General features: G+C 38.3%; 1 protein-coding gene across 1 annotated transcript in view; it reads right to left on the bottom strand.

The window, feature by feature from the left end:
- Positions 1-6,216: 6,216 nt before the first annotated feature.
- LOC107102556 (probable assembly chaperone of rpl4) overlaps positions 6,217-14,406 on the bottom strand; it is a 51,359-nt gene continuing 43,169 nt past the window's right edge. The window contains exon 11 of the mRNA XM_015401955.1: positions 6,217-7,545. Coding sequence (XP_015257441.1) covers positions 7,369-7,545 — 177 coding nt within the window. The 3' untranslated portion in view covers positions 6,217-7,368. The remainder of the gene's footprint in view (positions 7,546-14,406) is intronic.

Genomic DNA, 14,406 nt, shown 5'->3' with positions numbered 1-14,406 from the left:
GCTAGGTGATGAGGCCTAGATGTTTGGATGAGAGTGAGGTTCCCTGAGGTCTAAGGTATCTGCTTCCATCATGTCTCGCAACAGCTGTATGAGAAGCCCTTCTAGCTTTTCACCAAGTAGTTAGTGAAATCCTTCGTCTACTGTAACCAGAACAGACTGGTTTCCATTTCAAAAATTAATAAATGCTGCTTGAACGAAGACCAATAATTGCTCTCTTGTTGAACAAGACTGATGCTTTTTTTTTTTTTCCAAAAACAACAATTAGGTAAATTGTAAATATAACACAGACATAGTTCAAATAGATGGGTATACAAATGGACTATTATGTAATTTTGAAAAAAAAATTCACTTTATAACTTCAAAATTATTATTACCTGTACGGTACTTTCCCTTTTCACCTTTCAAAGTTAAAGTTTACCCGCGGTTCTAAAGCTGATGTACAGGTGAGACAATGTTGAAGGGTTTTTATATCACCTGAAGCCTTGTTTGTCCACTCTGGCCCCTCTCACACTGGGTCAGCTCAGAATAACCAGACATGGCTGACTGGCTGTGTCCTCTAACCTCCGCCTGAATCATTAATTGCACAGGGCTACAGATGAGCCAGGCATACACATGCCACAACACACGGGCGTAACCACGAAATTGCACTGGCACATAAGACCTGCTTTAATTAGAAAAACGAAAATGCTGGATGACAAAATAGCTCCAGGTAGACATTCCTCAAGGCCTGCAGTTGTGCATTACCGTAACCTAACAACAACCGACATGGATACTTTAAAAGCACACAGCATGGTCCACAAATAACAAAACGTCATGTCATATAAACCTGTAAAACTTTTAAAACATGCACAGCTCCGACACACACGCACAAACACACGCAGACACACAATCCATGTTTTAAATACAAAGTCAGCTCCTGGAGCATATTTAATGCTCTTTATACACAAACATGAAGAATCTGATAAGGGTATCAAACAGCAACTAAGCCTCTCAGCTTGAAGCAGGGTCACCATCTGCTGCAGGATCTCTGATAACGTTCATATTTAACGGGTCTTGGGATTTTTCAAAGCAACCACACTGCAGTGGATGCTTGTGGAGTGTTTTCAGTGATAACAGTAAGGGAACACTGGCTGAACGGTCTTATTTGGTGGCATAAAGTTGGACAAGATGCTCTCATCATCATTATGCTGCTATAAAAATTTGGGGCTTTTGATTATTTATTTTCATTGGCTTTCTTAGGGTGGTTAGAATATTCAAAACTTTAGTCAATTTTGATTTTTGTAAATAATATTAAAATGAGAATTTCCGATTAATTTTCTTTAATCCAAAGAGGGGTTAGGACAATAAAAATTATAGATATACCGCAGTAGTGTTTAGTGAAATTTCCTTTAGCATAGTGCTCTTTCTAGCAATCAACAAGTGCTGACATACTTGGTGAGTATAAGAAATAGTAGTTAACTTAAATATGACTGTTTTGACACCAACAAAGCTTTTAAGAACAATTTCTACATTTTCAGTTGATCCATGGTTGAGAGTTCAGACTTTTTGTTTACCTGTTTCATTCACTCAACAAAAAAGGTTTCTATGTGTTTTGGGGAGTGTTGGCAGAGTGGTTAGAGCACTGCGCTTGTGCTCTAAGAAGGTTGCAAGTACCTGGTTCACTCCACAGCCTGCACTCTGGGTCCCTGAGCAAGACCCTAACCTTATACTACTCCCCAGGCGCTGCACAGTGGCAGCCCACTACTCCCCAAGGGATGGGTTAGATGCAGAGGTGAATTTCTCAAATGTGAGATCAATAAAGTTAAATTATTATTATTAAATCATTATTATTATGTGTTAGATATCAATTTGCTGTTCTAACATAATTTCTTCTGTCAAAGTTTTAAACATTTAATGTTCTTATTCTAAATTTTTTTCCCATAACATGGAGCAAAACATTACAGGCAACTTTTGCTTTAAAAATTTTTTTCCAATCTCAGATCATGACCCCTTGTTAAGAACATAGGAAGTTTCATGCAATGCAGATAGCAAATGTGCCAACATTTTATACGACTTAACATCCCCCAATCTGTTTGTTTTCTTAAAGGGGAACACCCATTTTTTGGGGATAAATTCAGAGGGTTAATTTAGTTGCTCTGTACTTGTGACAGTGTAATGGCTCTAAAAAATAAATTAAAAAGCTGGAAAAAATTATCATTTCAAATCCTGAATAATGTGGATTGCTTTTGCATGTCACTAAACAACTTTACAATAATAATTGTAGTTTGGTGAAGAACCAAACTGCACAGGAATACAGTAACAACCTCTACAAGTAAGTCAAAGGGGCATCAATCAAGATATGTCATACTGTTGCTATGTGCACTTAAAGTAGACAAAAGAGTTGACATTTTTCCCACTGATTTAAATACTGTACAGCAGATGAGGTAATAAACCTATAATAAAGTGATGTGATGGCTGTGGCTGCAGTCTCAGTGATTGTTTTGTATCTTGGGCTCATCACTGGACTCAGCCAGTCTCACACAGTCAGAAAGGTGTCTGAGAGTGAGCCATGTCTGGTACTTTGCTTTGATTATTTCCATCTGTGAGAAGGCCATCTCACATAGCTATGTGGAGCCAAAAAATGCCTTCACTTTCACAAAACAAGAGGACAGGAAATGTTTTTCTGCTCACAGGTTCCCAGAAGTTGCTTTCCACTGTCCTTGGCTGCAGCTCACTGTCATATTGCAGTTCAATTATTTCTATGTTCACACCATAAGAAAGAAGAAAAAGGGTTCTGCATCTTTATAGATGTAGTTCCAATGACAATGGGAAGAAATGGTATGTGATTAATTTAAAAATCTTCTTTTTCATTATGCTTTATTGGATAAAAACGGAACGGGTCAAGATTGACATCGCTTACTTTCCCTTGTAGTCGTAAGTTGAGGAAGTGTGAGGATCGCCACTTTCTCAACTTTGTGGTCAAGAAAAACACTTAGACTTTGAAGAATCATATAATAACTCTTTGTCTGCACTCTGTGGTTCAGAGTTTAGCTAATTTCTTTGGGCCATTAGGTCTTTGGAGAAACCCAAACCAAGAAGCAATGCAAATGCCTCATGCTAAAAAATGCCTCATGTTAAAAAATACTCAGATCTTTGGGAGGAGTTTAACTAGCTCTGGCACTTTATCGTGACTTAACCAGCTCGACCCTCAGCATACAAGAGTAAGTCCTGATGTTTGGTATCCAGTTAGGATTCTGTTCTATAGACCTTTGCCCTGTTTTTACAAGCATCTTCCACAAACCAAAAAACTTGGCTAGCGAGCAGCAGTTCCTGCATTACGTAGTTGTAATTGCAGAAAAGAGGTCTCTGCAACAGAAAGCTGTAAAACCTTAACCTGAGCCCAACATTGTTGGTGTGCCCTTAAGTGGTAACATCATCCATGTTATGAATTGGTATGACAGAAGGGTGACCACATGTAAAAATAAAACAAATGTAGGATGGCTAGGACATTCATGAGGGGCAAGGTGGGTCAGATGCAGCTTTTTCAGCTGTGTGTTTCGTTTGTGACTCACTTTTGCATTGTTGCTTTACATCACACTTCACTTTTAAAAAAACTAACAAACGCAAACTTCACGGAAAGCTCTCTGCAAATCATCTGTCACTGGCCTCAGTTAAACAATGTTTTGCAGTCCTCAATAATTTAAGGGCTGCTTTTTAGAATCTTTTAGCACATTATTTATAATTGTATTTATTAAAATCCTTTACCTGTCCTGTCTTAAGAGGATTGGACATGACATGGGTCACTGCTGCTGCTGCTCTGTGACAATGATAGCAGTTCTGCTTTTTTTGCATTTAGAAAAGGTGCCTGTGAATATGTTTTAAAAAATAATCTAATTTGACCAAATCTAATGTGAGACATTGCTTCAATCTGTGGGGCAGAAGTGAAAAATGCAGGACTTTTTCTCAAAAATTGGGACATCTGGTCAGCCTATATTTCAGTGTCATTCAAATGTGATTTAAGCCCTTTATAGACTTCCTCGCCTCTCATCCTCACCTTTTAAAAGCAAAAGTGAGGGTAAAAATATTACTTTTCAAAGGTCATCCCCATGAACACTATCAGCTGTTCTTTGTCATCTTCACAGACTCATCCAATTGTAGAAAGATGAATTTAAAAGAATTACATTTCAGAGCCTTTTTGAGATACCTTCTATTATAATGATGCATTTTACGTAGCTACAGTGGCTGAGCCCAGTGGTACGCTCATGACCGCTCAAGAGTAACCTTGGTTGTTATAGTCTTTACATAAAGTTCCCACAGAGATAAAAAAAAAAAAGCATGCCACAAAACAGCTGCAGGTGAAAAAAAACGTGTTTTGTTTGTGAACAAGAAAAAAATATATATCATTGATGTTTATCAAATATTGCTGACAAAACTCCTAAAATCATTTATTTATGTTTTTAAAACATATAAAAATTCTTTAACTTAAATGCCATCAGAACACTTATATTGTGTCTCAGCACAACCCCCCCCTTCAGTGTCGACCACATTGGATCAGTCCATTTGCTACACAAGTTCAGAAAGGTCAAAACAGCAGCAAACCATTTGAAAACAAACAATGCGAAGAGCAATGTTGTGAACTTAGAGCTTTTGTTGCCATTTTTAGCAACTTTTCAGACTCTCTAGCATCTAGTTCTAAAATTAGCAACTTTTTTCTGCTACTGGAGAGTTTGGCAAAAACATATCAAAGCACCAAAATCTGCTCTCCAGAGCAAGTAGATTCATAACCCTGCCTCCTGCTCTCCTCTGTCTTATCTGCTGTCATGATTCATGATATTTATTTAACTTTACAAATGAAAAATGGAGAACATATTAGCAGATCATGGCTTGTCTACACTGAAAAGAAGGACTGTGTTATTTACTTTTGCCGTCAATTTTTTGGAAAAACAGGAAGAAGCAATCAGCAATGTGAGCTTAATGCTTGGACAAAATCTTTCATTCCTTTTGAGACAGCATGAAAAGTCAGTTGAGTACAAAAAAATAGAGGAAAAAAAAAACAAACAAGAAAAGTAAGAAGGGAGAGGCAAAACATAGAACAAATAATAGATTTCTATTCTATAATCATTGCTGTAACTGTATAATGGGTCTGTTTTATGTGTTGTCTTCTCAATTCACAGGCCCCCTGCCTGTTTTTGCCTAGGGCCCCAAATTTCCAAAATCTGCCCCTGGCTACAAGTATTTGGAGTTATGCATCTTACATCTTGTCCTGTTAAGACTTAAATCTCAGCCAATTCTTCTCTGTAAAACAGTTCCAACTTAGTCCGAATAGTATATATAGTGTATACAGTATTTACCAGTTCATGGAGGAGGTTCTCTACTTCAGGTTGCTCTGGCTATATGTTTAGGGTCAGTGTCTTAGGAAGGAGAATATCTATCCCAGCATGAATTCTTCTGCAGCTTTTTATTTGTCTTCCTGGATTATTTGGAGTTATGCATCTTACATCTTGTCCTATTAAAAGTCTTAAATCTCAGCCAATTCTTCTCTGTAAAACAGTTCCAACTTAGTCCGAATAGTATATATAGTGTATACAGTATTTACTAGTTCATGGAGGAGGTTCTCTATTTCAGGTTGCTCTGGCTATATGTTTAGGGTCAGTGTCTTAGGAAGGAGAATATCTATCCCAGCATGAATTCTTCTGCAGCTTTTTATTTGTCTTCCTGGATCACCTTGTATTTAATGTAACTAAACATCTACAGTGACCAGATTCACAATCCTTAATGTAAAAACATAACAGCATGTTGTCACATCATGTTTCATGTGGGATGGGGTTGTCCTCACACAGGGTTCCTCGTTTCTGTGTCCCCCTTCTTGGCATGTTGCAAACTATTCCATCAACACCATTTTTTTTTGAACAAACCCTGTGAGCTTTGCAGAAAATGTGCTTTTAAACTGAGATAAAACTGCACCTTAACTATTTACCAGTACGGTGAGTTCTAAAGACAATTTACTGCACTAAATTATATCTAATAATTTTAGAGCAAAGAAGAGAAAAAAGCAAAACATATTTGAATCCCTTTGTTCCACTTCAGATTTATGAACTACTTTATGTTGATCTATAATATATTATTTCAATAAATTATGATTTTTGGTCATTGCAAATAACCTGGATCGTTTTCTCCAAATTTGTCACTTGATATGTTGGTTTGTTTTTTTTAAAAAGTAAATCAAGAACATAATTTTAACAGGGCATTTCATTTGGAGCAGTATAATTGCTCAACAGGATTTCTCAACTCTATAACCTGCATTGTTGTGACATAACTTTTTTATTTGATCTACTAAATCATACAAGAAATCCAATATAAAAACAGTAGTTAGGGCAATCATGTCAATTTTATCTTGTTAAATGCTAGAAGATGGTAATTAAACACAGATGGTCAATATATTTTAAGTCTAAACAGTGCAAAGACATCTGTCTTAAATTTGAAGCAAGAAGTGACTGTGCTATTAGTAGAGATTTGAAAACATTTTGAACTAATTTATTTTAGAGTAATTGGTAAACAGTCAATACTTTCATTCTTTGACACCTTTGGCCACAAAAATCCATTTGTATCACCTTTATTATGCAACGTTGATCTATACATTTCATACATTGTATTAAAATAACCACTTGCTATTATTATGCTAGGCCTTCACGCACCAAACATTGTGGAACTTTTAGAAGATGTTATACAAAAACTTGTCTTGAAAATTCTGTTTAAGTTTCTCTTTCATGCAAGTCACTTTGAACAATTGAGCAGCAAAAGACAAACTCTGCATGAGTTAATGTCAAATTCACTGTTTTCTTTTGTTACTGAACCCAACCAAAAAAGAGAAGGAAAATTGGACTGAAGCATAAACTGAATTCCATAAAAAAAATCAATCATTTACATAAACACTGCATTAAAATCACAGTAGATGTAAAAATAGCATGAAGTGTTAATAACTGGGCAGTACTGACAATGCTTAAAGAAAAAAACGGTTATGCGTGTTGTGCTGAGTGAAACAAAGCAATTAACATGCTTCTTTTGTGTTTTTTGTTGTGTGTATGTGTGGTTCGGTCCTGCTCACACAAAACGCTGCGTGGGTGTACAGCAGAGGTGAAAGCATTCGGGGGATCCTAGTGAGAATTAAACCTCTAAAAACTCATTTCTTTCATCGGCATCTGTCGAGATTAGGTGAAGCATTACTCAAGTATGCACTTATTTTGACAAAAGCATTAACAACTTAACTGAAAGAGATGGGAGTAGATTTTTAATGCCACTCTGTGTACATCAACTTAATCTTTGAAAAGCTGGTATAAATAGGCACTTTGAAGAGGGCTCAAAAACTCAAGGAAAGATGACGGGGTGCAGTCAGTGCTCCATGGCATCCTCTGCTGTGTCATCGTCTTCATCGTCACTGCAAGGTTCAAAGTCGTCTACAACGGCTGGGTCTTCATCCTCTGCCTCCATCTCTCCTCCCAGTTCTCCCAGCAACTGCTCCGCATGCTCCAGCATCGGCTGGTCATCACATTGCAGCTTACTGAACAGCTGCAAGGAGATAAAAGTGGAAAATGTGTCACCTTTAAGGATGGATATCGCTGGGAACTGAAAAAAAACTGCTTCTTCAGCACAAATACTGAAGTTAAGCGAATAGCTACGGATGGGTATGTGGTTCCCATGGTATGAGGAGAAAACTGAGGTTTTATGGTCTCAGGATTTTAGCACAGACATATACCAAAACAGCTTCTCTGCTAGTTCATAGGTTTGCAGGGGTAATTAGCCATCCGCCTGTTTTTGGTAAGGTAAAGCAGGGGAACATATGTAGCATACTAGCTCTTAAAGAATTGAATTATACAAACCTCAGATTTTCAGTTGATATCAAGGAACTGAATGACTTTAATTCAATCAGCTTTTTTTTTCTCTCTCCAATCACTAGATTCCTTGCCTGAGTGGGATTCTGTCCTTGCAGGAAGATCTCTTAGATTTTAATGAAGAATATCTGTGAAAACATTCCTCCTGCGTAATGTCCCCACCTCCTCACTTTATATAATAAGGGCAATGAAAGAGTTAATCCTGGTCTAATTTAAACAGATAGCCTTTTCAGCTTTTCATTAGACAGTCTGTGATGCAGCAGACTTAGAGAACAAAGTTTGACTTTTTTTTTTCTGCGCTGGAGTCTTGCACAGTGAGAGTAAATAGAACCTACTGTATTTGATGGCTTTTACATTTTCATCATCATTAAGAAACTATACCTAGAACACATCCTCGGTTTGTGTTGTTCTGACTCCTTGGACAGATATCATGCGAGTGCCATTATCCCATGTCTTGATTATGAAGAAACTAGAAAAGCACACATCTCCTTTTTTTGTCATATGTGAACCAATTTCTTCTCATCCATATGTCATTGCACAGTCATGCTCTTTTTGTTATAAATTACACCGCCGTTATGCAAGTCTGAATTTCTTTTTCATTTTCAGCTGTACTTACAGATCTTTTGAGAAGCAGTAGTTATTGCCAAGAACAGATGGAAAATTCTCTGCTTCAATTCTCCTTCAAGTTAATTTAATGTAAGTGTTAAAGGGGAACACCGGTTTTTTTCACATTGGGCCCTTGGTTTTACATTATTACATCATGTTCTATTCACCCATTTTAGTTTTGTGTCATTTGGAGCTGTTCCGAAGATTTTTGGTTTTGTTATATCCAAGTAACGTCTTCCTATGGGCAAACTAAACTGATCATAATCTATTCTTCATGGTACACCAGCATTGATAACATGTAGGCGAATCACTGTCCCCCAGACATCCACATTTATATTTTTTATATTTATATATTTTTTTTTAAACAAAGCGGAGTGTGAATGACGTCATCCGCGCACGCCGGCTACCGTTCTTTCATCCTGTCCACTGAACTGCTGCTAGTTTTACTCACATGCCTGGAAAATGTCTAGTGCTACTACAACAGACAATCTCTATCTCAAAATGGATTTGAATGATTCAGATTAGCTAGATTAGCTAGCCGAATGAATAGAAGGGGTAGAGCCTAGCCGCCTGTGGCCCGGGCTGCCGGTCACAACTCCAGTCCGGCACACAGATGACGTCATACACGCGCCGCTTTGATTTTAAAAGATATAAATATAAAAAATATAACCGCGGATGTCTGGGGGACAGGGATTCGCCTACATGTTACAGTATGAACGCTGGCGTACCATAAATTATAAATTATGAACAGTTTAGTTTGTGCCTTCAACTCGTTGCCCATAGGAAGACGTTACTTGGATATAACCTAATGGAATATCTTCAGAACAGCTCCAAATGACACAAAACTAATATGGGTGAGTAGAACAAGATGTAATAACTTAAAATCAAGGACCCAATGTAAAAAAAAAAAAACGGTGTTCCCCTTTAATTACTGGGCAGCCTTTAGGTTTACATGAAAAAAAAAAAGTGTTTATTCTGTAACTTGTACCAAATTGCAGTATGGAGAGACAAAGACAACTCTGGTCACTTCTCTGTTTTTTAACTTTATAAAACCTTGGTATTAATCACAGACTAACAGGCTAACCCCAGGAAGGTACCTGTAATACAAGAGTATTGGTTAACAAAATGGTCTCAACAGGAGTTCTTTCCATCGTGTCACTGAACAGCTCATCAAAGAGCAGTCCTTAGGCAGCAGCTTGGAGCTGAGAGAAGCGAAAAAAACATTGGGTTTAAATGCCTCTTCACCTCCTTAAATACCCCACCATATCTGTGTTCTGTCAGAGGCGCAGCCGCAGCTTCGGCAAACCCTTTTTGTCCTTCATTTGGCAAATCAGCACATTTGATACACAGTTTAGCTGCACCAGAGACAGAAAAAAGCATCATTTATCTTCCTCTCGCTATTGCGACACACATGCATGCAGAGAAATGGATCATGAAACACATAAGGCAATGTGGTGTTCCTGTGCATGCATACACAAGTACTAAAGTTATCACAGTGAAATATGCTGTGAAAGAGCAAGATTTAGAAAAAAAAAAATCCACAGGGCTGTTCTCAAAGCTGCCAACAGATTTATCTCTGTAAAATGGGCTGCTTGTGTGTAATTACTGAACTCAAAGAGAAGCTGTTTGATAAAAACTTCTAATACTACCAGTGACAATGGGAATAACGTGAAATTTTGCTTTGGTATGCAAATGCAACATTCAGGGTAAGGAAAACAAATGCAGATATTTGAATGTCACTACCTTTCTTTAAAAAGGTGGTTAAAAAAAGCACAGATTGTGTTTATATAATCTGGGGAATGAATCTTGGTTAGCCTTGAAAATGTGTGGAGTAGAGCAGACAGTTGCTTAAGCTTGTGGACAATACACAGCCGAGTGCCATCATTCTTACTAAAAGTGTAACGAGGCCAGGGGAGTGAGTGAGTGTGACTGCTTTGCCCCAGGACCAGTCTCTAAGCAACAGCAGGTCCTGACAGGAGACACGCAGTCCCATGGGAACTCATTTGGAGTGTTAAAATGTGCCCTGTGTGTGTGAGTGTGTGTAAATTTAAGCGGATGCTGTCTCTGCAGATCGGAGCTCCTGGGATGCAGAGCGTGACCCAGGTCCAAGCACAGAAACAGATACCAAGAAGGAGGGGTGACCCTGCCAGACTCTTTTAGAACCTTATACCTGCACACAACCCAAGGCATTGTCACTCTCAAATGCCTAGAGATGTATACCTGATATAAAAAACAAAAAAAAACAGACTTGCTTTACAGTAGGCTCTGCTAAGTATATGCTGAATATATGCACCTTGAAGCTTCGGGTTAACGGGAGAGCACAGACACTCATGTGAGTTTTATTTTAGCAATAATGAAATATATGTGCTGAAAATTTGCAAAGTTTTCCTGTCTTGTACTTCACTGCATACGACCTTGAAATCCTGTTTGCAGGTGGTAGAGAGTTTCCCCAAATCAATACCACACTACATCTACGGGACAGGGCTTGATTAGACGCTGTGAAGCTTTGATCGAGGAAAAGAAAAAAAAAAAAACAGGAGCTATTTTTTACACATTTCACAATGAGTGCTGTTTAGCTCTGCACGGCTGTTACGGAAAGCAAACAAACAGAACAAGCATTTCTCATTCAGAGCAGCCAGATGGGGGGGGTTTTTCTCCATATTTCCACCTTTACAGCCCAGAAAGCTGCCTATAGAGGAAGTGATAGTATAACTTTTGCACGTTTTTTCTTGCACCATTTTAAAGTCATGTACCAAAGCACACTTAGTGTAACTGCTAGTGTAACCATTAGTGTAACTGCTTAGATACGTCTATGCTGTTGTACATTTAAAGATGGAAGAACACAACCCAGTGGTTGTATGCTTGCTGCAGTTTGGAGTCACTTTGGCTTTAACAAGGTTGAATAAATAACTAGGGTTACAGTTCTGGTCAGAATTTTTCTTGTCAGAAGGGGAGTGGTGGCCTAGTGGTAGGGCTTTGTGCTTGGATCCCAGAGGTTTTGAGTTCAAGCCCCACTCCCACAGACTGCCACTCTGGGTCCCTGAGCAAGACCATTAACCCCACACTGCTCCCCCGGCGCCGCACAATGGCAGCCCACTGCTCCCCAAGGGGATGGGTTAAATGCAGAGAGTGAATTTCTTTGCTTTGCACTTGTGACATTGCAATGACAATAAAGTTGAATTTTTATTATTCTATTCTTTTCACTCACCCATGATGGGCTTTAACATCAATTTTGTGATTTTGATAGTAAAGTGAGCAGTTAGTATCTACATGGGAAAAAACAGCTTGTTTTTAAGAAGTCTAAGTAATAATGTGATTTCAAGTTGAAGAATTTGGAAATTGCTTTCATTAGTTTTCAATCTACTTTATGCAATACACCAGTCCCACTTGAAGTGGGGGAAAAAAACCCTTAGGATGATGCAACCACCACCATACAAGAAAGCACATTTTCTGAAAGGTATAGTGGAGGATGTTCTTTTTTTTCGGGTGGATCATCAAAATAAGTGGTCCTCCTAATTATCAATCATTCTGGTGATTTGTTTACATAAGGCCATCCTACGTGCTCATCCCCATTTTCGCTTACCGGTGGTGAGTATAACATATTTGAAAAATTGCAAATCTTCTTTTGGTAAGTAAGCTTTTATGAGCGATGCAAACAGCAACTTTTAAACAAATCGTGCACTAGGAGACAGGGGCTTGTGCATGCATGGAGTTGTGCATGTGCATTTTTTTTTTTTTTGTAAGTGCAGAGGGCGGGTCTTTTCAAAAATTTGCAAAAATCCTCCACTATACCTTTAGGTATGTTTTGTTTCCTCCACACATACACTTTACTGTAAAAATGTCAGAGGTATGTCTATATTGAGAGAACTTAATCATTTACCTTGATAACAACTTTCACATAAAAAACCTTTCATTTGGTAGTACAGTCAGTCATGCATCACATTTCTATACCCTTTTAAACCCTTTGTAACAAGAGGGGCTGTTGCCTGTTAGTCAATAGACAAGAAGAAGCTCTGGACCAGTCCCCCAGTCCATCACAGGCCTACAACCACACACTCAGACATAAGAGGATTATCTAAAAAAACCTAACATGCATACTTTCGAACTGAAAGAAACCCAGAGGGAATATAAACCTGTAGTCTGAGGAAAACAAAAACAACAACAAAAGAGAACTAACTAAGAAAAACTATACTCAGCCAGAGAAAAAATGGTCCATAAGGAAAAGGCTAAGCGAGTCTGCTGTGGAGCTGGGTGACTGGCTCACACAGCTTTAATATCAACCTGATCCAGCATCTTTTCTATGAATTAGAACAGAGCCATGCCTTCTCATCTAACAGCAGTCCCTGGCCTCAACCAACACTCTCCTTGAAGAATAATGAAATAATCACACCAATAAACCCTGAAGACGCAATTTCATGTAAAGTTAAAGCTGCAAGGGTTAGGCCATCTTTTCATTAAAACCTTAAGACTGGGAAGTTATTACAGTTTATATGCATAAAGGTAAACATCTTCACTTTTATAGTATAATTGTACATACCACAGAATTATTTACCTTGAATGCAAAAATAGTTCAAAAGGTAAAACATGTATGCAACTCGCCTTGACCACCATGTTTTCAGTCACTTATTCACAAGTAAACTAATAAATGAATTCATTAGAAAATATCTATAGGTTATTTTACACGATAATCAAAAGAGCAGTAGAAAAAAATATAAGCTGATGGACACTGGTGCAAACCTAGATACAGAATGTAACCTCTATAGGAAGATTTTAATTAAGCTAGCTAGAATGTTACTTGTCTCTTGGTTTCAGAGCCAATTCAGACACTATTAAACAAAAAGATTGAAAAAAATATTTTATTAGCTTAACTTTGTTTAATAGAGGAATCTGCAGGATAGATTATCTGTATTCTATCTTTATTATAGCCCAGTAAGAACACAAATGTGTAAAATAAACACACCATTCAGGCATCTATACAATGATATAAACCTTTCCTTTCATTTTCCGGTAGAATTTCTCTTTAAACTTGTATTGCAGATAAAAGAGTAATAAAACATTATGTGGTAAGTGCCTAATGATTCCATTATTGTTCGCCCTCTGCTCCACACCTATGCTTAACTTCAACTTTCATTTCACCTTTTCTTTTATTTCATTTGCTAATACAGTCACTCCCCTGCTGCCTCTCTCTTGTTCATTTTTTCCTTTTTAGCGTTGCCCTCTTACGCTCTCAGCAGACGACCTTCCCGTCAAGGAGATAGATATCTCTTCTGGCTCTCATCTATACGCTCACACAAAGCGCGTACAATCGTCCACCATTTTGGCAGAATAGTGCCAGGCCTCCTCAATGAACTCCTTAAGGTCTGAATATTTCTTCATTAGACCATCTTTTCTTCTCTAACTCGTCTGCTATATCTCACAGTTTTATTCACACTTCTACACTGGCGAGGGTGCGACAGTGGGTGAGATTAGAGCCTCTGGAGTGTGAACAGAGCATGTCACTAAAAATCTCCAGAGAGCTGACCACAAACTCACACAGACACACACAACTTAACACCCCCGATCCTCCAGTCACATCCTTGTAGGGAAAAGGCATTAAAATTACAAGACTAGCCCACTGCCCACAATCTGTGCTCATGGGGTACCCTTTCAGCTACTTCAAATAGCCAAGCTTTTGTCCTCTTCGCCCTAGCTGCATTTGCTGCACAGACATAGACAGCCACACATTCACAGGTCATACATAACACCTTCTCTGTGTGCGTAAGCCACATATGCTGCCTCAAATCGTACCCTATCTCCAATTCCATTTCACGTCCGGTTTACTATTGATTTTACCGTGGCCCACTATTCAAAAGCTACACCCCCAGCATCAACACACACACACACACAGACACAGCAAGTCTAATTTGTTCCTTTTCCCTGCTGCCAAGCTCAT

The sequence above is a fragment of the Cyprinodon variegatus genome, unplaced genomic scaffold (genome assembly GCF_000732505.1).
Source record: "Cyprinodon variegatus isolate N-32 unplaced genomic scaffold, C_variegatus-1.0 Scaffold2, whole genome shotgun sequence".
Taxonomy (NCBI): Eukaryota; Metazoa; Chordata; class Actinopteri; order Cyprinodontiformes; family Cyprinodontidae; genus Cyprinodon; species Cyprinodon variegatus.
The sequence above is the reverse complement of the archived record's forward strand: the minus strand, read 5'-3'. Positions and strand labels throughout refer to the sequence as shown.